Source organism: Magnolia sinica, chromosome 10 (genome assembly GCF_029962835.1).
Source record: "Magnolia sinica isolate HGM2019 chromosome 10, MsV1, whole genome shotgun sequence".
In the NCBI taxonomy this organism is placed as follows: Eukaryota; Viridiplantae; Streptophyta; class Magnoliopsida; order Magnoliales; family Magnoliaceae; genus Magnolia; species Magnolia sinica.
Genome location: NC_080582.1, coordinates 39,100,988 through 39,128,966, shown reverse-complemented (window position 1 = coordinate 39,128,966; position 27,979 = coordinate 39,100,988). Strand labels below are relative to the sequence as shown.

Here is a 27,979-nt window from a genome sequence, read left to right as displayed (position 1 = left end):
AAGATGTAGCAATGGCTGGTCTCTACACCAAACATCCACCCAAAAATGAATATGGTTCCCCATTCCAATTGAGAAAGAAACTCCTTTTTCGTGGGTATGCTACCCAGCAAACCCGCCTGAGGTTTGGGCGAATGGCTAGCGTTGTGGGTTTGCTCCTCACACACGCAAGTTCGATTCCCCTCCCAATGCTTTACCTGATGCACGTGGTTTGCTGGTGATTGCGTGCATCGGTTGGGATTAGGCTCGCCTTAAAAAAAGGCGTGGGGACACCTTGTCGTCATTAAAAAAAGAAGAAGAAGAAACTCTGTAAAACATTTGCTCAGTTGATGCATTTGCCTTCCAAACCTTTGAGGCACGACGAAGAGAGTGATTCTTTATGCTCTAATCACCCGTCTGAGTGCCGTATTTGGAAACTTAAAGTTCTCTCCATAATTTGCCTGCTTTGGAATTTGTGGACGCTAGTGGGAAATTTTCCTTCGGGCTGCCCACTAGGAGTTCGGGTCAGACCGTTTGATGGTTGCATGAGTCGAATGATTGATATGTGTGTGTGTGTGTGTGGTGATAGATATAAAACTAGAATTTACTCAGATTTCTGATGTGACAAGATCCGGATACCCAGCAAGCCACAAAGCATACGTCTTTTGTAAACCTAGAAAATATTGTATGCTCAGTTAATACGAGCAATAACATGTGAAGGCCCAGACCCGAATTCTGTCCATATCCAGTGAAACCCATAGCTCAGTTTGATTCTGTACTCGACAAAATGACTTGTTGGCACTGTAGGAGTCGCCACTAGCCAAAAATGAAGTCTCCAGAATCCACGGTTGGCTAGAATCCGTGTAATCCTTACAGATCGGGAAAACAAAAAATATCCCAACTCAAGTGACTCTTGGATAGGTCTATGCCATGGATTTTGGGTAAGGTACGGGTCTTGGTAATGGAAAAGGAAGAGGTTAGTCCCCCTTTTACTGCCTGTGTGAAACACGATCTCTTCTTTGCCAGGTTATACCCTTTCAAAGGAGATTTAAGGAACTTCTAGTAAAATACTAAGATTTAGATGTCTAAACTACAAAAGATAAACTGAAAATGAAATGGAAATGGTAGAAAAATGGTTTTTTGATATAAGTATAGAAAAGAAATTAACATAGAGTTTTCGGTTACTCCTTTAAGTCATATATTCTGATACAGAAGATCCTCAAGAGAGGCAACTGTAGAACATACTTTATGTGATGTCAGAGCAGATCCTACTACCTCAGGTGTTCAAAGTAGTGGGGTTGGAATATACAGACTGGAAAAAGATATATTGAGAATACGATGTTAACTTCGAAGTTGAAATAGAATAGAAGAGATCGAAAGACTAGATGTGATTGAGAGGACAGAGAGTAAGAGTCTCTGTCTCTGCCTCAGAATCGTAGAGAGACTATCACTCTGTCTCAGAACTCTCTTCAGGCTCTCCCCTGACCTCCTTTGTTTGAGAGTGCGGGGTCCCTTTTATAGGCAAATGGAGAGGGAGACGTGGATATGATTTGAGTAGGCTTGGCTCTTGTGAGCCACAACTTCGTCACATAGTGAGGTTCGTGTAAACCGAACCAAAATGCAAATAGTGGATTAGTCTTAGCTCATCACCCCAAACCGCAGCTTCATGTGAAAGCAAGGTTCGCGCAAACCGTATCAAAATGCAAATAATGGATTGATCCAGCTCATTATCCACCAGAAACCTGCAAATGATTGAAGTGGTACCGTTTTTCTATAGAAAATGGTGGAGCTTCCGCGTCTGTGCAAAAACGGTGGAGCTACCACTGTCTTTGTGCAAAAATGGCAGAGCTTCAGCCGTCTCTGTGCTTTGGATCTACCAACACGTCATGGTTTGATCATGTGGTGTCTACAGAATCAAACCTCCAATGCTAAATTCCGAGAAGAGCAACATTCATAAGACTCAAGTCTTTCAAACCGGCTCCTTCCTCGTTTAATGGGTTGCAAACTTCTTCCCACTCTAGCTAATTAAACTTCCTTTTTTCCTCTACTCCTTTTGACAAGAAGTCTCTTTTCAACTTTTCAAGCCTCTGCAATACAGATTTTGGGCATTTGAAAGGAGACATGAAGTAAATTGGCATATTAGAGAAAGCCGCTTTAAGTTAAATGGCCTCCTAAGGTAAGGTAGCACTGCTTCCAACTTGATAACTTTCTTTCAATTCTTTTGATGATTTTATCCCATAAGTGCTTTTCCAGCTTTCCTATACAAAGAGGCAACTCGAGATAGGTGTAAGGGAAAACTCCACCTTTGCACCTAAAAACATTCGCCAGCTACAGTAAATCTTCACTATTCACATGAATCATTAACAATTCACCTTTAGAGACGTTTACAGTTAGGTCTGAAACCGCTTCAAAGCTAACCATAATTTTTTGGAGATCATCTACCGAGGACATGTCCACATAGCAAAAAAAGAATTGTGTCATCCGCATATTAAAGGTGAATAACTTGAACCCTCGCATTCTCCACTCTTAATCCATTGATTAAACTATTTTCCTTGTCTTTGTGAAGCATCCTACTAAAAGCCTCCATGACCACCACAAAAAGATACGAGGATAAAGGATCACGCTGCCTAATACCACAAGAAGCCTTGAAGAAACCATTTGATGACTTGTTGATCAAAATGAAAAAAAGATGGAGATTGAACACCGGATTGAATTCATCCTCTCCATTTGAAGCCACACCCTAGCCTCTCGAGCATGTAGTCCAAAAATTCCCAATCCACATGGTCTAAGCTTTTCTATATCAGGCTTGTAAACTAAACACACTAACATGTGTTATAGGGAAGGAGCCACTAAAGGTACTCCCCATGACTCCAGAAGAACATGCACAAAAAACTTGAGCCTTGGGTCATTGTAGGTCCAGTGAGGTGATCTATCTACCATCTGGTCATTGTACGTCCTATCATCTATAGGGCTGCTGCTTTGAAAGCCATTATCCATGTTGTTTGCTGGTGTTTTTGGTTGGAAAGAAATGCCAGTCCTTGGCAAATTATCCAGTACAAAAATCATTGATAGTTATCAGCTGTGTTTTAAGTATCAATGATATCGGTCGATATATCACACGATACATCTTGTATCCCACTTGTGCGATATGAAACACACAAGTAATGGGATATATCCCACATGTTCGATCTGGTGAGCATTTTCGATTTTTGATCTTTTTTTTTTTTTCCCTTTATAAATAATGTAAATCAGTGTCAAATTGTTACAAATCCATGGAAAATCATGGATTGGGAGCTTTGATTTCGAGATTTGGAGGAGATGGGCCGAGTTGCGGAAAATTGAAAAAAAAAAAATAAATTCCCAATTTCTCGCAAATCAGTTGCAATCTTTGTGTCCAAACATAAAATCAAACATGCATGTAACCTGATCTAGTGATTCTTCTTTTTCTTTTGAATGTATTGTATTGTTTGTGTTTCCACACGTCTTCTTATGTTTATAAATTATACGAATAGACTTTAAATATACTTGCATCAATTCAGTTAGACAATGCATAAATTAGGACCCCATACAAAGAAAACCTATTATGTGGACTTGTTTTTTTAAATGTTTTGATTATAAGTGTGTATTAATTTTTAATTTTTATTTTTTAACAATCACTGAAGTTTCATTGAAAAATTCAACTAATTTTCCAACGTTTCCCCATGTTTCCAACAACAATGATATGGTACGCGATACAACCGATATATCCCACGCGATAACCGATATGTATCCATATCCCAAAGGTGCGATACATAATGCGATACCGATGTTTCGAACAATGGTTATCAGTCTCATGCTGTACTGGACCAAGACTGACAGGAGCATAGAATCACTTGTCAAATGATTAGAGCATACTGGGAAAGTGTCAGCCTTTTAAGGCATGGATTGGCCAGGACTGAAAATGGGTTCCTTCCCTAGTGGTTGCTTCAAACTTTTTCCGATGGCAACATGATTGGCAAATCAGGGCCGGCCTGAAATGGAGGTATTATCAGAGATCACCTTGGAACTGTATTATTTCGTTCTTGGGACTGATTGGGGTTCATGATGCCAATTACGCAGAGGTGGCTGCCATGCTCAAAGGCAATTGCAATTAATTGGCAATGGGTGCATTGTATTGTGAAGGGGATTCAGATAATGCTATCAATTGGGCTTAAAATATACCATGGTTGATTGCGATATTGTGGAAGAGATTTCTGATCTACAGATAGGGAGGCCTTGTTCTTTTCTTCCATATTCCTAGATAGGCCAATGAAGAAGCTGATTAATTGGACACAGACTGTATTTCTAGAGAGTTTGTTCATTGATTGAAGGTCTTGAGCTGGGAGGGAGTTGGTTGTTATTGCTGGTCAGCTTGTAATTCATTTGTTGGGGTTTGGTGTGTTGGTCGGTGATGTTGTCTTGTTGTTTCTTTGTTTTTTCAGTTATTAAAATCCTCAGATGTTCATAAAGAAGTTCAATATTCAGCTAATACCATTAAAAATAATCCATATTCAACTAATTCAAAATTTCCAAAAACTAAAAAAATATTCCTTCTCATATATTTTATTGACGTGAATCTCATATCAAAATACCCATGTCTGCCTCATTGATTTTTCTTCTTTTCCTTCTGTTCTGTGCATCACCTTGTTCATTTCCTCTTTTTTTTTTTTTTCCGAGGGATGTTTTTGTCCCATGCATTGATTTTGTCAGATTGTCTTATCAATCTGATTTTGGGCTATGGGTCTGTCTATCTACTGATGGGCACACCGAGGAAATGATCTGTACCATTGCACATATCATTTCCATGTGGATCATGGTCTGGATCATTTTACATGACTTAGTGACCACTCTATGTCTTAACATTGAAGAACTTTGTAATATACATTTTTAAGGAGATCTGCACTAGAACAATTTTCTGACAGTGACAGCAAGTTGTCCCATTTAACCCCTGAAAAGGTCAAAACAAGCAGGTCCACTCTCTGTCGCCTTTAGCAAATTTCTGCTATGGGCGTTTCATGCTGGCCCAATTCCCATCTAATAATTAGGATAGTCTTTTCTCCGTATGCTTTCAACCAACCACTTCACATGATTGCTTACCATATGAACTGTTTTGTACTTCTGCAAACTTCCCCCTAGGAAGGACAGAAACACTGCAAATAAAATAATAAACATGATGTAGGAAGATCTGATGCTAATTTTAGTTATATGAAATTTGGCATGCATGATTGTTTTATATGGATTCCACTATGCATATGACAAAAATGCAAGAGGGAAACACAACAGCTGGTGTATATGCTCTCTAAATTTGTAAATAAATCATTTTCACAATTAGGTAGCCTCGTTTGATGAAATGGGAAGCTTTGAAATGGATCATTCATTTGATGGTTGTGTTATTAACTCTGAAACAAACATGAAGTAAAAAGTGGATGGTTGGCAATTTGGTAGGTGGTGATGCTGCTCCAGAGGATGCATCTGCAAACAACCTTCCGGCTGATGGCTCTGAATGGGTGGAACTGCTTGTGAGGGAAATGATGAATGCTTCAGACATGGATGATGCCAGAGATCGTGCTTCAAGAGTATTAGAAGTATTGGAGAAATCCATTTTGGATCGTGTAAGTGCTGAAGAAACAGAAACACACAAGGTAATATATTTCTTTTGAACAATGAGATGCTCAATCGCGGAAAACATGGACTTTGGTTATCCTTGACATTGTACATGCATATGCACAGAGGTTTACTGGCAAGGCTTGTGCATGGTACTGCACGCCTGATTTGCACCTCCATATTTGCCTTTAAAAGGACATTTCTTGCATGTTTTGACGAATATGCCCTTGGGTATTTGATGTGGTCCAATCCTCTCCCCAGATTGAGCTGATCACTGTCTTTCATATATTCCTGCAACAAAGCCATGCTGCCTTGTGTTTCCCAGCAAGTCTTGTTGGGGAATCTCTTTTCTCCGTTGTTCCTATTGCCCTTAAAATTGTAAGAAAGAATTTTCCTCTGCAGTGTTTCAAACTTTACAAAACAACTTTTAACTGACAGGCAGATCACTTCTCAGCATCTTTGCAGATTTGGAATTGGAATCACAATCGGGTAGCGGTTTCAGAATTGGATGATTCCAACTGGAGTCATGTGATTCAAAATTCATTTGGAATTGATTGCTTATATAATTGAAAATCATTTAAAATATATTTGAAAAACCAAAAAAGAAGAGAATGAAAAATGGGAGAATGTAGAACAACTCAGCCCAGCGACCACAAAAAAGATACTTTTTTTTTTTTGGTAATCCAACCATTCATCTAGTAGGGGGCCCAATCATGGATAGCCCATGATCCAAAATCTCTCTCGTTAGGCCATTCATATTACCTTATAATTTGTGGATGCTAATCTCCTTTTTAACCGTCCGTCTGCAAATCAATATTTATGGCATTCTTCAAATTGAAGAGATTCTAGGACATGGCTAACCCAATTATAGGCTTACTAGACGAATGGTGTGGGTCATCCAAAGATCTTTTCTTAAATAAGGTTGCTAGGGTCAAGTACTAGCTATTCTTTATTTATTTATTTTGTTTTCTATTTTTAAGTAGGGTCAAGGCCGATTTTGTTGAATTGGCAACTAATTTCAGTATTACACAGATTCAACAGTGTTTTAGTTGATTCTTTCCGATTCCTTGGGAATGGGTTCACACCAAAAAATTAGTCCTGCCCAATGTTATCAAAATTGTATGATTTGCGATCCAAATCGTACGATTTGTATTGTATTGTACCATCATACAATACAAATTGTATGGCTGAATCGCAAATCAGGATGAATCGTATGATTATATCGTGAATATTCGTATCGAATCGCACGATTCAATTTTCTGTGTAGAAAACCAGCAGCGATGGGTAGACAATCTCTGTTTTTTTTTTTTTTTTTTTTCTTTTTCTTTTTCTTTTTCTTTTTCGCAATTTTTTATGGGCTTTGTCTTTTTAAAGGTGTTTGGGCCCCACCCTCATTAGAATTAGTGTTTTAAATATCGACGATATCGGCCGATATATCCCACGATATATCTTGTATCCCACCTGTGCGATACGAAACTCACAAGTAGTGCGATATATCTCACATGTTCGATTTGGTTTACATTTTCAATTTTCGATCCTTTTTTTTTTTTCTATAAATCATGTTAAGTCAGTGTCAAATTGTTACGAATCCATGGTTTTTCATGTTTTGCATGAAAAATCATGAATTGGGAGCTTCAATTTCGAGATTTGGAGGAGATGGGCCGATAATGCAAGACACATGATTTAATGCTAGCATACAACGTGGAGATTATGAAAGAGTCCATAGGTTTAGCATGGGATTTCTGTATTGCATCTAGGTTAGAGTCTCATCTAGGGTTAGTAGAGTATGCATTGCATATAGGATCATGTTGCTGAATTTTTTTTGGAGTATCTTATTGCTGAATTTTCAGATCGCGTCCCAACTTATACCATTGCTGAAATTTCAGCATAGTAATTTCAGGGTGTCAAATTGCTGAATTTTCAGCTTGTAATTTTTGGATTACACCCTTGCATAATTTTCTATTTGGCACCCTTGGATAACTATCTTGCTGAATTTTCAACCTAGGATTTGACGATAGTGACTTGCTGAATTTTCTGGTTAGTGTGTCTAGCGTGATTTCTAGGTTAGTACTATCATTGTCATCACATTGTCCTAGGACCTAGGGTTTCCTTTAGAGTGTCCTTGTGTATGCCCACTCGTTCAGGACGTGGTTTTGACCTACATTCCATTATAAATCTAGAACAGATTGCCGAGGCCCTTAACGTTATCAACAATCGTCTGACGACTATTGAAGCGCACAATAAGATCACCGCGACTCAATTGACCATGACCAATGCGCGTATCAATCGGCTTGAAACCTCCCTTCAGGCGAACCCTGACATTGGGGAATATGTTCAATCACAAGCTGAGGATCAAATTGAAGGATTCGAGATTGTGCCACTTGCAATTATTAGCGCGCCTTAAGCCAAATTGTAGAAAGTGATGATTGGCGCAAGAATTCAATTTTCCACACTTCACCAAGTGTGGTGGCAAAAACTGAAAGGTGATCATTCATAGTGGTAGTTGCATCAATGCGGTATCTGCTCGCACTGTGGACCGCTTAGGTATGCTAGTCGTTCCTCACCCTCAACCCTATCGAGTCTCATGGGTTGATGCATCTTCAGTTCTGGTTTCTCAGCATTGTCTCATTCCCATCAAGTTTTGTTCCTATACGGACACGTTGTGGTGTGATGTTTTGCCTATAGATATAGGCCACATCATTTTGGGCAGGCCTTGGTTGTATGGCATGGATGTAACACTATTTAGTTGCTCGAATACGTGTTCGTTTCTGTATGGAGGCAAAATGATTGTCTTGAAGCCTCTCCCGCCCAAAAGCATCCCTAAAAAGGAGGATATCAAGACATGTGGTCTTGAAGATGTGATGAAACTTCAGCTTGAGTCTCTTCATATAGTTAATGCCAAAGAATCTGAAAGAGAGACTAAAACTAATTTGATGTTGTATGCACACGTGGCAAGTGAGGTCACACCTAAGATTATTATGGAGATGCTACTTGATGTTACACCCAAGGTTAGCGTAGAGTTACCATCTGAGGTGAGTCCAGTAGTGGAGGAGTCTAGTGTTGTTATTCCAGAGGACATACCGGATGAGCTTATACCCATGCGAGACATTCACACATTGACTCTACTAAACCTTCATCACGATCAAATGAGTCTTGGGGAGGACGTGGATTTGGAAAGACAAGTAGATGAGCCTAGGACCCCTATAGATTGCATACCCATGTCTGTGTTCCATAGGCCTTCAGAGTTTGCATATGCATCTACACAACATACGCATAACTTGCATGTGGAGATTAGAAAAATAGTCAATATAAGTAATGAAACATATAAAATGATTGTTGACTCACACCATAAGTTTAAAGAGTTTGTTATGGGTGATGAAGTCATGATTAAAATATGTCCAAAAAGGTTTCCACAGAGAACCATAAAAAAATTACAAGCCCGTAGTGCTGGACCATATAAAATCTTGAAAAGACTGGGTTCGAATGCTTACTTGATAGATCTTCCACCTAACATGGGTATCAGTTCCACATTTAATGTGGAAGATCTTGTACCGTTTCATGGACATTCCCCTAACCCTCACATGAACTTTGATGATGATACCCCTGACCTGTCCCAAAACCCATGGCCATTACTTGACTCCCCTTCTCAACCTTCACCATCCTTACCTATGAGAAGAGTGGAGATGGAGGATATCTTAGATGAAGAAGCGGTTTCAACATGACATGACGGTTACCAGAAGTATCTTGTCAAGTGGAAGGCATACCAAAATCAGACAATACGTGGACCACAGAGTTAGAGCTTCATCGATGAGACCCGGATCTCCTCGAGCATCACTGCAGCTTTATTTCACCAGAGGCGAAATCTCCTCAGCCGAGGGGAATTGATGGGGACATCAGAGGACCTACTCGGGTGTACCAGAGATGGAGACGACCACCCACATCAGCGCTTATCTCCTAAGCAGCCTACATGCATTAGCCGAGTTGCGAAAAATAGAAAAAAAAAAAAAAAAAAATCAAAATTTCCCACTTTATTGCAATTCGGTTGCAATCCTTGCGTCCAAACATAAATTCAAACATGTATACAACCTGATTGAGTGATTCTTCTTTTGCTTTTGAATGTATTGTTTGTGTTTCCACACGTCTTCTTACATTTATCAATTATATGAACAGACTTTGAACATACTTGCATCTATTTAGCTAGACAACGCATAGATTAGGATCCTATACAAAGAAAACATATTATGTGCACTTATTTTTTGTAATATTTTGATTTGTAAATGTGCGTTGATGTCTTTTTTAACAATCACTGAAGTTTCATTGAAAAATTTGACTAATTTCCCCATGTTTCCAACAACAACAATACATTACGCGATAGAACCGATATATCCCATGTGATAACCGATACATATCTGTATCCCAAGGGTACGATACATAACGCGATACCGATATTTTGAACACCGATTAGAATAACATATATTTTGCAACTTTTGATAGATTTTGGGGACTTTTGGAGCTTGTGGGCTATAGGAAACCTAGATAAAGAAATCAACATATCTTTTTTGTCACTCCACGGAATCGAATGCCGCTTGTTGCATTCGATTTCTATGTTAAAATAGGTAAGAATGCTTGTAAAATATTTAGTTATTCATTTCTATTTTATTTCTTTTATATATTGGTGAAAATAAGGGTTTTTCGGAAATGAAAATTATAATATTTTGAATTTTTTTTTTTTTTTTCATATTTTTTCTTCAGTTTTTTGCAATTCTTTTATAGGGCTTTTATGTTTACAGAATACATATACATTATACTATTAGGGCTTTTCAGTTATTTCCTTTTTGAATTATAGAAATAAGTTAATAGAGAATACACATACATTATATTGTTATACATGTAAATGGGAATTGGGGAAATGCTATTTTTTGAATCATATAGAAAACTTATATGTACACGTGATGGAAAAGGAGTTATTTTTTTAACTTGATTATGACATGATGATACAACTACAACACATTGACAATGAATCAATGATATATCTTTCTGTTTTTTGCATATTTATGACAAAATGGATGATTGATGCATTATTTATTTATATACAATTTTTATCTTTTTTATGACATGTTTTATGAAAATCTGAAAAAATCTTACGATTTACGATACGATATGATTTGGAGCCCTTTACGATTTATGATACGATAACGATTATGACAACATTAGTCCTGCCTTTTGGTTGTCATGCAGTATGAATTGGTCCATTCAAGATGTAATCAACAGAGTTTGCAAAAACTATGCTTCTCACTGATCCCAAATCCTAACTTCCCTCCCACTCTTTACAATCGTAGTTGATAGATGAAGTGCGGCTTCTACTACCGAGCTCTTATGATAGTTCACCACCATGTCAAAATGGTGGTGTTTAATACACCATATGCAATGCATGTTTGTATGAGAGTTTAGGAGGTTCAAATAGCTCATCTGATTGATGGAGCATGACCTTAAAGGCACACCAAGTAGATGATTGTAGCTAATGCATTCTGAGACTATCAAGAAGAATGCAATTGATATGTGTGGGTCCTCCAAGCTTTGTCCGTGGTTATAGCTGTACATGAGCCCAGCCAGCTCGAAAAGCTCCCTCAGCTTGACTCAGTTTAGCTTGGATTGCCTTGACCCAAAAGGGGGATTCGGGACAGACTAAGGCCTGTTTGACTCAGCTCGTTGAAAAACAAGCTGAGGTCGAGCAACAGGTAACTCGGCTTGGCTCAGCTCAGCTTGAAGATCAAAGCTGGACTCAGACCTCGACTCGGCTGAATGGATTACACTTCTAAATTACTGGTTTAACATTTGTTATATTTTGTTAGACATATGGTTCTAAAATATTGATGGTGTTGAATTGATTACACTTTTGGATTTGCTGTTCTTTTAAGTTACATGTATCGTTTATATTTTGTTTTTAGGCTTTTAGCTGTTACCAAAGATAGCTCGGCTCGACTCGCCTTGACTCAACCAGCTCGCTTGCAAGCTCAACTCGGGTTGAACCATTGGGCCGAGGTGAGCTGGCGTGTTGAGCTTGAAGGCCGAGCTGGGGTTAGAGTGGGGCCGAGCTGAGCTGAGCTTGGGACAACTCAGCTCAATGTACAGCTCTAGTGGTTATGCCCTGTTGGTGGACCCGTGTATATTACAGATACACAAGATATAAAATGGGGCTAGTTACAACATTTAGGGTTCTAGTAGTCTTTTTTTACCTTTAAAAAAAAAAGTAGTCATTTTGTAAAAGGCATGCGTTACAGTATGTGGACTCTTGTACTCGAGCTACAATACCATGCTACAGTTCCTTAGGACATGTTGGTGAAACTGGATTTACGTCTATCTTGCTGAAAACAACGAAGATGTTTAATGTCCAGGCAGTTCTGTTGAGCTTGAGCAGGAAAAAATCCCTTAAATAATGCCAGAGCCAGACCCAAAGATAGTAGAGACCTGAATCTGAATGCTAGATTTAATAAAACTGACCCAGCACAAGTTCTGTGAAGCTGAACTTCCCTCAATATGGAAGCATAAAATAGACATCCTGGTGTGAAGCAGATGTATCACAACACAAAACCTGAATTTCCATATTACTGCTTCAAATGTTACTAGAACTGACTCAGAACCTCACACAGTAACCATTGATATGCAATCATTGGCTAAGAATCAAACAAAACACAGAGGATTGGATGGGACAATGAAACATAGGCTGTGAAGATTTGTTCACTAACTTCTAGTGGAGGTGCACCACTAGAGAACTGGAAGAGTTGTACTCCTATCTAGGGTGAATTTATCTCCAAAATATTTCAATGATGGAAATAAAGAAAATAAATTTTTTAAAATCGGATCTTCCTTAGTTTCATGTGCATGGCATATATTTAAAGGCCAAGGTATTCTGTATTCGTTACAATGTGGCCGTAAAGGCCGATATGTATAGGTAATGGTCGTGGCTGTTACGCGATACGGGGTAGTTGGTTTTTTGGGACCGTATTGGGCGTTACAGGGCATAACGACCGTTACCCTCGTAATAGTAAAAAAGCGGTCACTTTTTTTTTTCCTATTTAAATCAAAATTTCTTCTCATTTTTTTTCTTCACTTTTTACATTCCAAAAACTCTCTTAGATCATTCTACAACAAATTTCGACCACTCTTACTATAGTTTTTATGATTAAAATCGTAGATTGAAGCGATTTGAGTGAATAGAAGCTCTGAGGGCTGTTTTTTTTCAAAAAATTGAAAAAAATAGTATTTATGCCTTTTTTATTTTCTAATTTCTAGTTCTAATGCTTGATTACGATGTGTAAACATTCGAAACATGTAACCATGTTCATAAATTCACCAAACAACCCAATACCACACTCTCACTAAAGAGTAGAGACTGTTATGCTACCATAAACATGTTCAAAACAAAAAGTGAATATATATTTGAAATATTTACTTTATTATGGATTTTCTAGATTTTTTTTGGTCAAATTTTCTTGTTCAACTATTATAGGGGTTGTAATGGTCGTGATGCCCCCGTATTGGCCGTTACAGGCGATACCCGTATCGGTAATGGTGGTGACCATTATGGCCACCGTTACGGATATGGAATGCCTTGGTAAAGTCTCTTTACAACTATCCATCTCAAAGCAGAAGATTTGAATAGGAAGCGTTAGTTAAGCCCCATTTGGATAGGGAATCCTACAATCAAGATTAAGCCCAATTAAGACGATTTCTCTCTCCACATATTCCACAAAGGCAAATGATGTGGCAGTTGGCTTGGCTAAGCTTGGAGCTGCAAGGGCTGACCTTCTGACCATGAACAGAAGATGAAGCGTTTAGACTTTTATTTATTTATTTATTTAATGTGCATGTGTGGGTATTTTTTTGTTCTTGCATGGTTGAGTGTTCAGATGCCGTTTGTGGCCTGGTCCCTATTGGTTGTTGTTTTATCTTATTTTCTTCCTCCTTGATCGTTTGCTAGAGCCTAACATTTTTCTTTTTCTTCTTTTTATAATAAATCACCTAACCTATAAAAAAATTTAGGAGCAAGCCTAATTTTGATTTTGGCCAGCCCAAAACCTTCATGTTAGAATTGCATCCCCAAAGCGGTGTTTTTTTTTTTTTCTTCTTTCCATTTAATCATAAATATGGGATTTTTGAAGAAAGTTGACACATGAATCTGACATGGAGAGTGAGGGGCATCCATAATCCTGATTTTGCAAGATGCCAAGATTGAGAGTATATGGAGTGCAATTTTAGTAATAGTAGGAGTGAAAATGAGGAGTTAAAAATAATGAATGTGCCTTCAACAATACCACAATGTTTAAAAGATATTAGCATTCTACTCAACAGTATACTAATGAATCCAATCACTAAAGGAGGTTGCATTTCTGACATGTATGCTTAATGGAGATTTGAGGGTAGATCGAGATGAAGACATTGTTGACAACCTAACGGTAGATCAAAGGCAAGGGTTTGTGACGTGACCTGGTGGAGCAGAAGGGAAATCAGAGAGAATATTTATTTGATGGAATTGGGAGTTAGAGGTAAAATAGGAGTGGAGATTAGAGACGAGAAGAAAGGACAAGCAATTGTTAATGGGTTCGCGGGGGGGGGGGGGTGTTGTGGTAAAGGGAAAGGATAAGGAGACAAGAGCATACAAAGAATTTACGCATGGTGTCAGAAATAGAGTTAAAAGGCATTAATGCCTATTGTGGAAAAATTTGCTAGGGTCGTTACCTAGGGGTGGAAATGGCTCGACACAGGTTGGCTGTGGCGAACAAGTTGCAAAGTTAGGGGTGGAAAGGGGGTTTAGGGGTCATTAGAAGTAGGGTCTTAGCGATGGTCTGGGGGGCGGGGGCGGGGGAGGGCTTTGGAGGAGTTACTAAAGCAGGATAGGAGGCTTTCCAGAGAAGGCTGAGAGGGTTCGGTGGGCATGGCGTAGTTGGGAGGGAGGGTTGTTGTCGGTGACAATCAATCCTTAGATGGTCGAGAAGGATGGCCAATCCTTCTGATGGTGCTCAATGGTTGCATTTAGGGATTGTGAAGTAATAGATGAAATCAGTTTTTGGTTAGAATCAACTTGTGGCTTGAATATTATGAATATTCTTGAAGCCCTTGAGTAGCTCATAAACTCTTGAAGCCCTTTAATCGGGGATGGAGATGGACTGAATCCGACAACTTTAAGGATGAGGTGATTAAAGGCCCGTGGAGATTGGAGCAATGGTCAATGTTAGGGTTCGAGGAGTGGTTCTTGCTTTCTAGTCAGCTGTTGGAGCTATGGGTGAGAGAGTTGTTCGTTGAGGTGGGAGCTTGCCTAAGAGAGGTGGTGGTGATTGATCCATTAACGTAGTTTTACGGTGAGCTCAAGAAGGCTCGGGTCAAAATCCGTTGGAGGATGATGCCGGCCCCAAAAGTGGTGTCAATTGTAGTTGGTGATCTAAGGATTCTGGTGCGGATCGATGGGAGTCTATGTTGATAGTTTTTCCTTTGAAAGCTCTTGACAGAGAGGTGGTGGTGAGGGAGCAAAGCACTGGGAATGAGGCTGAAAGAGTACAAGTTTGTTGCTTTGGTGAACTACTAGATGTTGAGCATGTGGCGGCAATCGACACATAAAGGGTTGAAGGGAACATGGCAATTGATGACAAAGAGTCTCTCTCTTTACATCGGAAGCTGATCGAGATGATTAGGTCTGTAGATGCGTGGCGAGGCTAGTCAGTCACAGGTGTTGATGGAGGACCATGTGCATGGGTTGCCTTACGTCAGCATTGGATGGTAGCCTCGGGATGGGGGACATGCTCTTCTAAGAGCGGTGGTGATCTCAAGGTGGAGGGCAGGGAAGGTTTTATCAAGGGAGGGGTGTGTGGTAATTGAAGGACACTTGTGCCAAATAATGCCCTATCCTGCAGACATGTGGCATGGGGAAGCTCTAGACGACGTTGATGCCTTAAATGATGGGGAGGAATGTGGCGAGTTTCGAGGGCCTTTGGATTAGGTAGAGTTATGTCCTCTTAACACGGCCTATGGGGAGCCTCAAGAAGACGGCTGCAGTCGTTTATTGCCTGCAGGTGGTCATCCAGTGGTGGCATGTGGCGGGGCCATAGACCATCAGACAGATGAGAGGGAGGGAAGCTTGGCACATGCGCTGGTCTCAACTTGTCATGCTAGAGTGGCATGTGGGGTGGATGATGATGTGGTCATATGTGGGTGGTTACTTATTCACCACCCACGTGTGAAGTTTTGAGTCATGAGGGGCCTCTTATACAATAGAAGGACTTAGGTTTCATCTGTATGAGGGATGCTTTGTTCCCTGTTATCGTTTTGTGCCAGGAGGTCAATGCTCGCAGAGAACCTTAAGCTCAAGCAGGTAGGGATTCTAATAAGCGGTTCTATGGTGAAGCTCCAAGTTATGCTAGGTGAGGGTGTCCACGTAGACGCGTGCTGTCAGTAGATGTCATTGGTTCTGGTGCCAGAAGAGAATTGGTTGGATGCTCTTGAGGATTCTCATATTCAAGTGTCAAGGGGCAATGCTGGTTCTACATGCATGTATAATTGGGACAATGTTAGGGGTTACCTTTGGGGATTGCGAAGAGGACTGTTGTCTTGTTCCAAATGTTCTGAGAGGGAAATCCAAAAAGAGAAGGAAACGACCCCAACGGGTTAGCTAAGATCCCCTAGGGGCTTAAGGGAGTTGAAAGGGCTTGAGAGCTCAGTAAATTATGGTTGTGTCCTCGGTTAAGGGGTGAAGTGGTAAAGGTGGGCTAACGAAAGTAATGAGCTAGAATGTGAGGGGTATAGGTTTTCATAAAAAACGAGTCCAGATTAGGGACATTTGTAAAAGATACTAGGCTCAGCTGATTGCTATTCAAAAAATTAAGTGCTTTAATGGGGTAGAGTTTGGTGGACAATATTTGGAGAGGCAATTTGAAGATTGGGTAGCCGAGGATACAATGGGTGCAGTAGGGGGAATTTCGATCATCTGGAACTCGTCTCTTGGGATTAAAGAAGATTACTAGGTTGGGGATACTCATTGAATTCGGTGCTCTGCATAGGGCATTGGGGTTTAGATGAGTATTTTCTAGAGTTTTTCCCCACTGTAAATATCACCTTTTACCCACTGGCATTTTTGAATGCTCCCAAACTTTACTTTCCAAGACTAAACCAATTCCATACGAACACACTATTTGTAGACGAAAATACCCTTGCTTTATGAGTTATATTCATTTCACTCCCTTATAACCCAAATGTAGGAATGCACTTTCTTTCCATCGTTTTTCTCCATAAAATCTCCATTGAATCTGCAGATATTAGCATTCTACATCTGGCCATCTGCCCTTTCCCATCTTGCTCAGTGTTACCTTCATTCCTTCAAACTGGTTGCATTTAGACACTTCAAATATTTTGGGTTATCTCCATAAGGAATTTCTGCAATCTTTCAAAAGGTTCTAAATCTTGTTTCACTCCAAAGCACCCTTCTTCTACTTCTTCAACTTGACTTTCACTGGTACGACGTCTGTGGGAGGTAAGGATGTTTAAAAAAGCTGGTGGGTTAAAGGTCAAGTTTACTGTGAGAAAATTTTCATGAATATATTTTTGTTGCAATCAACGACAATTCACTGACTACATGTGCAAATTCAGCTAGTAATTCACCGAGAGCACTCGGTCAAATTTAACCAGTGCTCGCTTGAAATTGACGAAGAACTCATGAAAATTTATCTAGAACTTGCTGAAATACATCGAGTTGATGACAATTGACTGAGTACTCGTTCAATTTCATGTAGTGCTCGGTCAATTTCATGTGAAGCTTGTTCAATTTCATATGAAGCTCGTTCAATTTGATGTTAGGCTCGGTCAATTTGATGTGAACATCGGTCAATTTGATGTTAGGCTTGGTCAATTTGATGTGAAGATCGGTCAATTTGATGTTAGGCTTGGTCAATTTTATGTGAAGATTGGTCAATTTCATGTTAGGCTCGTTCAATTATATATGAAACTCGGTCAATTTCATGTTAGGCTCGATCAATTTCATGTCATCGAACCTAAATGCCCCATGGGACTGCTTACCTTCTCTTTGGCATCTCTTGCGTTTACGAGTATTATTCAATTGCTTTGATATGCACTGGATCCCCTCTTTCAAGGTCGCCTTCCTTGCCTCTTTGAAATTTCATAGCTTTGGTACGACATATCGTCCACTAGGATTTTATTCATTCATATCCAAGCTCTAGTTGTATACTTGAAAATTTTAACGCCCCACTTATTCTTCAGTTCCTTTAGCTTTACATCATCCTCATATATTATTTCAGTGAGTTCTCGGTCATCTATTATTTAACTGAGTTGTATCTTATGGTATCCTTCATTGTTTAACGATTCGTTGATAATATGTCATTTTGTTTATTTTCAGATAATGGCTACGAGAATCATCGTATGTTCTTATGGTGGAGAGTTAGTATGTGAAAACAATTGATACACGTACAAGGGTGGAAAGTCGAAAAGTATTGCTGTTGGTGTTGAGACTACATACGAGGAGCTTGTATCTAAAATGTACAAGATTATTAAGAGTACACCAACGGATTGTAATATTAGGATGAAAGTACACCCTTGCTAAAACGAATCAATCCTTCCAATTGAAATCGAAGACGACGAAGATGTGAGTGTTCTTGGTAGCACAGTTGGAGCATTCAGATAAATTCATCCCTTTAATCATCGAGATAGTGCAACACATTAATGAGCCAATACATGAAGACCTTGTGGGTGAGGAACATGGTGTGAAATTGGAATATATGGCATCACATTTACTAGTTAGACTAAGCAACACTCCATTGCTCAAGCCGCTTCAAACATCAAACTTCATGACTTGTCAAGTGAGCTGAGCAGCTGACCTTAACCTTAAATATCAATACATGGCACCACCTTTATCTACAAGAGTAGATTTGCCTTCATCTACCACCAAATCTATATGTGTAGGTGACATTCCGCTGTCCGAGCTTGCTGGAACATCAAACTTCATCACCGACTAAGTTAACGTGCCTTTTGAGGATGCTGCATTCACCAATGCAGATATGTCAAAATATTTAGATTCATTGGATGAGTCGATTGATATGGCCATTGGCCAAATGTTCAAGGACAAGAGCCGGAGCTAGTTTGTTTTGAGCCAATTTGCAATTCGTAAAAACTTCCAGTACAGGGTCTTGTACTCATCATCCAAAAGATTCACCGTGGTGTGTTTCGAAGATTAATGCGAATGAAGGTTTCATGCATCTCGGGTGAATGATGCGGGGATATTCAAGATAAGGAATTATGCGTTCAAATACACGTGTGGCATGTCATGGATGAAGAGCGATCACCAACAAGCAATCAGTAAGTTAGCCCGTGAGCTGGTTGTTAGCCGTATTGAGCAGCGCCCAGGGTTAAGGCCGAGTGATATTATATTCGCCATGTAAGAGAATATATAATATTCTTATTAGTTATAAGAAGGCATGACGTGCTAAGGAGCTCGCAATCAATCACGTAATGGGGTCTTGTGAAGACTCTTACAATGAACTCCCGATGTATTTGCATGAGTTGAGGAGGGCCAACCTAGGGACGGTGACTGTTGTGCTTGTTAACCCACAGACGAGCAGGTTCAAGAGATGTTTTGTTATGCTTGGACAATGCGTTCAAAGTTTTCAAAATTCTACTCGAAGGGTCTTGGCCATCGACGGGACACACTTAAAAGGTAAATACAAGGGTGTTCTATTCGTTGCTACGGGCTTAGATGTCGACAATCATATTTTTCCAATTGCTTTTGGCATCGGAGAATCAGAGAACAACAACAGTTGGAATTGGTTCCTTACCCACCTCAACTATACGTTAGGGGCTCTTCTGGGTCTTGTGATTATATTAGACCGACATAAAGGTTTAATGAAAGAAGTTCCTCAAGTCTTCCAACATGCAATCCATGGCTACTACGCCTATTATATATACGGAAACTTGGTGGACACATTTAAAGACATGTTGTTGGAAATGTAGTATTGGCGGGCTGTGAAGACCTGTAGGATGGCTGTGTTCGAAAAGTTAATGCATGATATTGAAATGGCCAACCTCTCAGTACATGTATGGTTGAGAGAAATAGGGTACGAAAGATGGGCATCTTCACACTTTGTAGGAAAAAGATTCAACTTGGTCACTACAAACATATCTGAGTGCATTAATGCTCTCTTCAAAGAAGCACGAGAATACCCTGTGACTATATTGATATAGAGGCGGTAAGATTTAAGATTCAAGATATGTTTTACAAGAGGAGAATTTGGATCATCATTTGTAAGGCCGTTGACACAATGGGCCGAGGAACAGTTAAAGGATCTTGCACCGAAGGCGTGGGATGTCCGTTGTCATGCAATTTCTCGCGATGAGTACTATGTTGTGGGAGATTGTAATGATACGGTTAAGCTCAGTGAGCTTTCGTGTACATGTTGCGAGTTTGACGTAAAGGAGTTCCCTTGTTTGCATGTCCTTTCAGCATGTATAAACTATAAACTTCCTCATTACTCATATTGCTCTCCATTCTACACGACGCAAAATTACCAGATCACGTATAATGAATCCGTGTACCCAGTATGTGACAAGAGCCAATGGGAAATATCATCCGAATTTAGGGAGTATTGTGCGAGAATTAAACCTCCACGACAAAAGAGGTCAGCTGGAAGATCGAAAAAGACAAGAATTCTTTCACGTGGAGAAGAACAGAAAATAGTAAAGTACGGGAGATGCAAACAAACGGGGTATAATCGCCGGAGGTGAAAGTTTCCAATACTTGAGGAATAATGTACTTTGTAATTTATTTTGTATTTGAATGATTTATGTTGTAATGTAATTTGATGGTGAATGATTTAATTCGAAAACATCTGTATATTTTGTGTTTGAATGATTTTGTTTAAATTGTAGAGTTACTACTACAATTGATACTTTGAAAGATTGAATGGGGATATTGACACTGAAGATTGAATTCCCTCTTTCAGGAAGCCGCGCATTGCAAGATCATGTAAAGCTCGGTCAATTTCATGTGACGCTCCTTTTGATTTCGTGGGAGGCTCGGTCAATTTCATGTGAAGCTCCTTTTGATTTCATGGGAGGCTCGATCAATTTCATGTGAAGCTCCTTTTGATTTCATGCGAGGCTCGGTCAATTTCATGCGAGGCTCAGTCAATTTCATGTTACGCTCGGTCAATTTCATGTGAGGCTCAATCAATTTCATGTTAGGCTCGGTCAATTTCATGTTAGGCTCGGTCAATTTCATGTTAGGCTCGGTCAATTTCATGTTTGGCTCTGTCAATTTCATTTGAAGCTCCAATTTCATGTTAGGCTCGGTCAATTTCATGTTTGGCTCTGTCAATTTCATGTTAGGCTCGGTCAATTTCATGTGATGCGTGGTCCATTTCATTTAAAGCTCGGTCAATTTCATGAAGCTGGAGTACCTCCATTGTAATCATTGGTCTTATCTGAATCACTAAGGCCGGAACGGCAGCGGTGGCCCCACGCCTGTGTCCTTTGATCCGCCTAGGTTCGTCACTTCTAGTTCATTGCGTAAGAAGTGCTCGGTCAATTTCACGAAGTGCTCGGTCAAGTTTGAGTTGAGAAGAATGCTGGGGCATCCCGATCTTGCTTTGAGTAGCGAGACTCGCTACTGAAGTGACTTCACCAAGTTATGTGGGTCCCACCATGATGTATTTTTTGTATCCACACCGTCCATCCATTTGGAGAGATCATTATAGGGCATTAGCCAAAGAATAAGTCAGATCCAACGCTCAAGTGGACCCCACAACAAAAAATAGTGGAGAGAGTGATGCCCATCGTTGAAACCTTCCTAAGGTCCACATGATGTTTATTTGAGATCCAACCTGTTCATAAGTTAACACAGACATGAAATAAGGAAAAACACAAATATCAGCTTGATCGAGAACTTTTGTGACCCTTAGAAGTTTTTAATGGTGGGTGTTGCTCTCTCCATTGTTTTCTGTGGTGGGGTCCACTCGAGCTTTGGATCTAACTTATTCCTTGGCTAATGCCCTAAAATGATCTCTCCAAATGGATGGACGGTGTGGATACAAAACATACATCATAGTGGGACCCGCATAACTCGGCGACGTCACTTCAGTAACGAGTCTCGCTACTCAACCTATTAGTAGCCAATCCATGTCCAGTTGGACAGTAATACGGGGTCGACCAGGTGTGGACCCGGTCGATCGGGTTGGATGGGCAGCAAGACGGGGTCGACCAGGTCCACACTTGGTCGACCGGGTTGGACGGGCATGGTTAGGAGGGTATTTTCGTTTGCCAAACTGTATTTGTACAGCAGTGGTTTAGTTGTGGAAAGTAAAGTTTGGGTGGTTCTGAAAAGCTGGTGGGTAAAAGGTGAGATATACAGTGGGAAAAATCTCTATTTTCTACAGTATATTATGACCCAAACGGTCCTTAGCCTCAGGGATGTTTTGTGGTTGGGAGTTGAACTCGGAGCCAGATGGGGGTTTCCGGGGTATGTGGGAGGGGATTTTAATGTTTCAAGATTTTCGTTTGAGAAATCCTCAGGGGAAGATCACTCAAAGCACTGATGATTTTTCCAAGTGGGTGTGGAGGAATGGTTTGGTAGATCTACCATTAGGGGAGTTGGATGTACATGCTCGAATGGGCAAGCTAAAGCCCGTTCAGTCTAGATTAGATCGATTCCTAGTGTCGGGGAGCTAGATAGATAGAGTTCCTCTATGCAATCAGTGGGGGCTCCCTAAGGCTGTTTTAGATCCTTGCACAATTCTACTGGAAGTGGAAATGGAGAGTTGGGGGCTGAAACAATTTAGGTTTGAGTTCGTTTGGCTTGAGGCAGGGGGTTTTGTTGATATGGTCAAGGGGTGGTGGGCTTCCTTCCATGTGGAAGGTTAACTGGGCTTCATTCTATTTTAGAAACTTCTTCTTTTGAAGGGAAAGATTGCTCGATGGAAGGAGTTCTTTCACAATAGAGAGCATGAAATGGATGCTGTTTAGAATCTCTACTATCAGGCCCTCAAATCTGTAGGCCAAGGTTAGAAAACTTGGGGTTTGAGGTGTTTTCTAAAGAAGAGGTGGAGTCATTTGAAAAGATCATATCGGAGGAGGTGAAATCTGTAATTTAAGATTTGGGGAGGGATGCGTGATCATATCAGAGGAGGTGAAATCTGTAATTTAGGAATTGGGGAGGGATGCATATAGGCCAAAAGGTGTAAGGGAATCGAGATTAGAAGCTTGGATTTTATGAATGAGGCGCTCTTGGGAAAATGGATTTTGGAGATTTGCTTCAAAAGAAAATAGCTTATGGGAGGAGGTTGTAGTTGGGAAGTATGGGCTGGAGAGTGGAGGAGGTTTGGTGGCCTAATAGCTCCTTGTAAAAAGTGTCAGGGGTGTGGAGGGCTATTATGAGTATGAAGAAAGTCGTTAAAGAGGGTGTTGATTTTGTGGTGGGGGGTGATTTGAGGGTTCAGTTTTGGAAGGATGTGTGGTTGGGAGATCAGAAGTCGCAAGTTCTACATCCTAATCTTGCTTGCATGATTGCGATACTGACATCACAGTTTATCGGGGCTTCTCGTTCCAAGGGTTTTATGGGATGTGGCTTCCTTTGTGTCATAGGAACCTTCAAGATGATAAATTTGAAGAATTTGTGGCTTTGTTGAATAAACTATCAGTAGTTGCCCTCTCGGAGGAGGTTGATTTGGTGCGATGGAAAGTGGCCAAGTCAGGGACATTTCTGGTGAAATCCCTTTTCCATATGCTTACCAGTGGACTGACCGTTGGTGGGAAATCACATTCTTTCTTTTGTGGTCATATGTGGCTTCGTCAAAGGTGGCTACTTTTGCATTGTTGGGGGGTTGGAATAGGGTATTAACAATCGACGATCTAAGAGTGGTTTATATATTATGAATGGATGTCCTTTATGTTTGCATAGTGAGGAGTCGGCCGATTTACTTTTTTATGATAGTTCATTTTGTTGGGAATTTTGGGGATTCTTTGGGATTTTTGTAGTTCGGGTAATGCCCAGGTCTTTCGAAGGGTTTTTTAGGCAGTGGCATGGTGGAGGCTGTGGAGATTTGGGTCTGAGCAGTGTGGATAATTTCCCTTCTTGCAGTCATTATGGGGTGAAAGAAACGACAAATGTTTCGGGGAATCCTAGGGGACTTTTCCTGGCTTTGATCGTAGCAAATCTGTGTGCTTGTAGCCTATCTGACCTGGATCGTTCTACATCGTAATTTTTCCTTTTTACTCTCTATTCTTTTCGGGTTTGCCATTTTACTCAATAAATTGTCATCCTTCACAAAAAGAAGAAGAAGAAGAAGAAGAAGAAGAAGAAGAGGAATTTATTAAGATTGTTGACCAAGAAGTTTCGTCAATCGACCACTTTGTGGAATGCCTTACCTAAATAAAGCCCTGCTTAGCCATACAAACCTAGCATGGTTTGGTGAGGGGCTGCCAGAATCCCAATTTGGTGGATTGCCTTACCCAAATAAAGCCTTAAATAGAAACTAGCCAGGATTGTAACAATTTACTAACTCTTAACAGCTATGAAGATATACACTAAGCTTGAACTAGGTCTCTCTATAATTAAGGAAACTGCTTTCTATGGCAACAGTCGCTGCGGACATCAGATGAACAGTGCACAGGTTTGAACAGTAAACATGTGATCAATGCACACATATGGATCCACAATCTGATTGGAGTGGACCACCTGTGGGGACCAACAATGTGATTGAACTGACGATATATGTATTTGGGTCTCTTTTGTCATCCATATAGGTCATTGGTCATCTCTTAACCTCAGGTGTGATGGTGGGGCTGAGGGCATCAAATTCCCTCTGGTCAAAGTTCAGTTTGTCATTGTATCGCGTTGTTGCTGGTTATGAGGGGATTTGAGACAAATTGTTGCTGGAGCCATTGGAATCATATCGTATTTGCTTCCACATTTCCAAATAGAGAACAAGTTGCCTCTTCTGCTTTCTTGCAAACCAAGATCTCTGCTGGGTCTTGCTTTTGACTGTTGATCTTCGCAATGCCCAGCTTTTTTTGTCACTGTAAGATTTGCCTTTGTATATTGAACTGTTTGATCGAATGTCTGTGGTGTGATTGGTGTTTTTGTTTCTGTGGTCATATCTGCGATCATCTTTGTGAGGTGAGGACAAGGTCTGATCATTAACGTTCTCTGAATCGCTTGAGCTCATGCCACGCAACCCCCAATGCAACCCTGATGCCTCATGACTCTCACCTCCTGATGCTGGGCCCCTCATCAACAAGTCAAACAATTTTTCATAAGACCCCACTTTGTCAGCCATAACTTTGTCAACATCAATGCCTATAGTGGGTGTTGATCTGCCTTGTCAAAGTCTGCCAACTGAACCTATTAAAAAGTGGGTGCTTGTCCTCCCAAGCAATTAATGCATCTTCATTGATGGCGAAAGTCAACCAGGTCATGCTCTTGTTCTCTTCCATTGTTTGTGCACCCCTCGTTCAATCATAGGTATATGTCGTAGCGAGAGTATATGAGTTTTCGGAGCTTTGCACGCCCCCATACTGTGCCTTTTATTCATGTGGGTGAAGGAAAATATGTTTCAATCTTTGTTTTTTTTAAAAAAAAAATTCAATTTTTCTTGCATAATGATGATGAAATTGTCTGGGCTAGTGCATGGACCGCCATTAATTGTAGTGTCGGGTAGTCACTCCCGTACACTGATTGCCACCCGCTTGTCAATTTATCTTTTATATTTGTTAGCTCAATAGAACTTGTGCTTGTAAAGTAATTCATAAATCAACTTTTAGGTACACAGTAATAGTGTATTCACATGGCTTCATTGTCATACTTGAGAATAAGCGGGCTTCATGCGTCTCTGAATTGAACTCTGTTGACTAGAACTATGTATCAATCATTTGCATACCATGCAAAAGTAAATGAGAGTCAAGACACATTACTCCATCCCCAAACTGACCTTTCCCCTTTAACTCAGGGAATAATTTGGCACGGACTTCGTGGAGATGCCTAAGCTTGTTAGTCTCCAATGTGATGAAGTTTGTGGGAACCTTAATTCCTCAAATACGTGGGTGTGGGATCATGTGGGTTGCCCCAGTGCATATACTAAGTATCTACAATATAGTTTTATGTATGATTAACTATTTACAAAATGATTAATTTTATTACTATGAATTGCATATTGCGTAAATGCAAGTACATGTCTCGACTTTCTAGATAGTTTTAGATTACAGCTTGATTAGCACTAAGAGTAGACAAACATAATTTTGAGTCCATAAAAATTGTTATCCTCATAGTGAGACTCCGAAACTAAAATGTTGGGGGTTGGGGATGTATCTTTGGTCATGCACTCATGAACTGGTGTGCTAGCATTCCTAAAGATGAGGGGGTTTGTGTCTCAAAAGTTCATATGGTGTTCTATTAGGAAAATATGATTCTGAAGGAGCAAGTAGCAGTACTCATTCGAGATAACACTATTCTCAAACGAGCAGTGGCTATACAACATGAGCGTCACAAAGAGAATGATGAGAGGAACCAGGAGTTGCAGCATTTGAAACAGGTCGTGTCACAGTATCAGGAGCAACTGAGAACACTTGAGGTATGGTCACTCATGCTCTTTATTGCTTTTAATGAGAGTTATTAACACAATGCTCAACCTAGAATATCCAAGATTTACTTGGGTTTTTTTCAGTTTGTACAAGTGGGGTCCATGATTTGGTCATCGAAATAGTTGATACGAACGGGCACCACAGTGCCGCCCACATCCAAACAGAGAAAGATCATATCTTCAATGGGGTAGGATCTTCTAGTCTAGCAGATCTTGGTCCATGGGGTTATGATTCTCCCATATGGGAGAAGTTTTGGTTTATGGGATGTCCCTGGCATGGGCTGCACTGGCACAGCTGACAGCTGAAAACCTGAGCAAATCTTGGATACTCTCAGGCTGTGCGTTGCATAAAACTTTTTTAAATAAAACGTGTGTATGGGTCACTTTTGCTATTGTTGAACTGTAGGTGAATAACTATGCATTGACAATGCATTTGAGACAAGCCCAGCAGAGTAGTTCCATTCCAGGCCGTTTCCACCCTGATGTCTTCTAAGGTGTTTGGTCTGTGTGTGTGTGGGTTGCATACTGAAAACCATGAATTGTAATGGACTATTATGCTGTATCTGTTGCAATACTTGGGAGTGGAAATTCATATATTATAATAAGTTGATAAAATTTCAGATTGACTTTCCTTTAGTTTCTCGTGTAAAATCATCATTAGAGGATATTAATGTTTTTTTTTTTTTTTTCTTTGGGGGGATGGCCAACGATTATGGTTGATACTTGGGGTGTGTCGGTGCTATGTTTCTAACAAGGAAATTCCAAGGTACGAGTGGGCTATTTTTACTATGTTTCTAACAAGGAAAATTCCATGTAATGAGTTTCTTCACTTGAATGGGCCATCAAATAGCTCCAACATTTGCCAGTGATCATACAATCTATGTTGGCTCATTTGGTCCCCTGCAAATGGATGGTCAGAGAAACATGGGCCATGATAGAGTGGAATAGTGGAAGAGGATTCATTTAGCTGATCCCAATTAGTTGGGTAAGGCTCAGATTATGAGAGAAAAATGGGCTGTGGTACACATTCATTAGGTAGACGTCTCTTGACTGGACAGTTAGGGTTGTGCTGTTTTTGGCAAAATATTGGATGCTATGTGTCGTGTTCCTGTAAACAGATGCATGTATACAATGGAGATGAGATGGGAGTATAACATCAAACTGTTTGATACTTGGCTTCATTATGTTGCAATTGTGATGCAGAATGAAAGAAATCAGTAATGTTGTAAGCCATTCCTTTTACATGGTATTGATTTTTGTAGGTCAATTGGTCCTGGCCACTCATCAGTTGGGTCCCACTGAACATGCCATAGCCCGAAACCCAGAGTGGTCTGCCCAATCTGTCACAGACAACGAATGCCATTGTTTTTGGTCCTGCCCCTGAGGACTACTTGTCTTGGGCATGGGATTGTGACTCGTTCAGTACAACAACGGGTGATCTGGCTACTTAAAAGACCCGCAGCAGTGTGGTGCATCGAGTACATGTAAAACTCAAGGACCTGTTTATAATACAGCCCAAACTGGTCATATATATATATATATATATATATCATGGTGCCGGTGCCAGTGCCGGTTGTGCAGCCAAGAAACCCTTCGGGTGTGTTGGATATTTTATTTGAGTTCCAGTGCTTTCGGTGAATGGGGACTGAGATGCGCTGCCATAAACCACCCACTGGATAGTTTGGATCACTCAGATGTGCGACAGATTGGCATGTGTGGGAGGATGGATTATATATATATATATGTGTGTGTGTGTG

At 40.3% G+C, this 27,979-nt stretch overlaps 1 protein-coding gene across 1 annotated transcript in view; it reads left to right on the top strand.

Moving 5' to 3' along the window:
- Window positions 1-26,858, top strand: part of LOC131258317 (uncharacterized) — a 55,130-nt gene extending 28,272 nt beyond the window's left edge. Inside the window, exons 3-5 of the mRNA XM_058259556.1 lie at window positions 5,440-5,636; window positions 26,040-26,213; window positions 26,629-26,858. Of these exons, the coding sequence (XP_058115539.1) occupies window positions 5,440-5,636; window positions 26,040-26,213; window positions 26,629-26,715 (458 nt within the window). The 3' untranslated portion in view covers window positions 26,716-26,858. The remainder of the gene's footprint in view (window positions 1-5,439; window positions 5,637-26,039; window positions 26,214-26,628) is intronic.
- The last annotated feature ends 1,121 nt before the right edge of the window (window positions 26,859-27,979 follow it).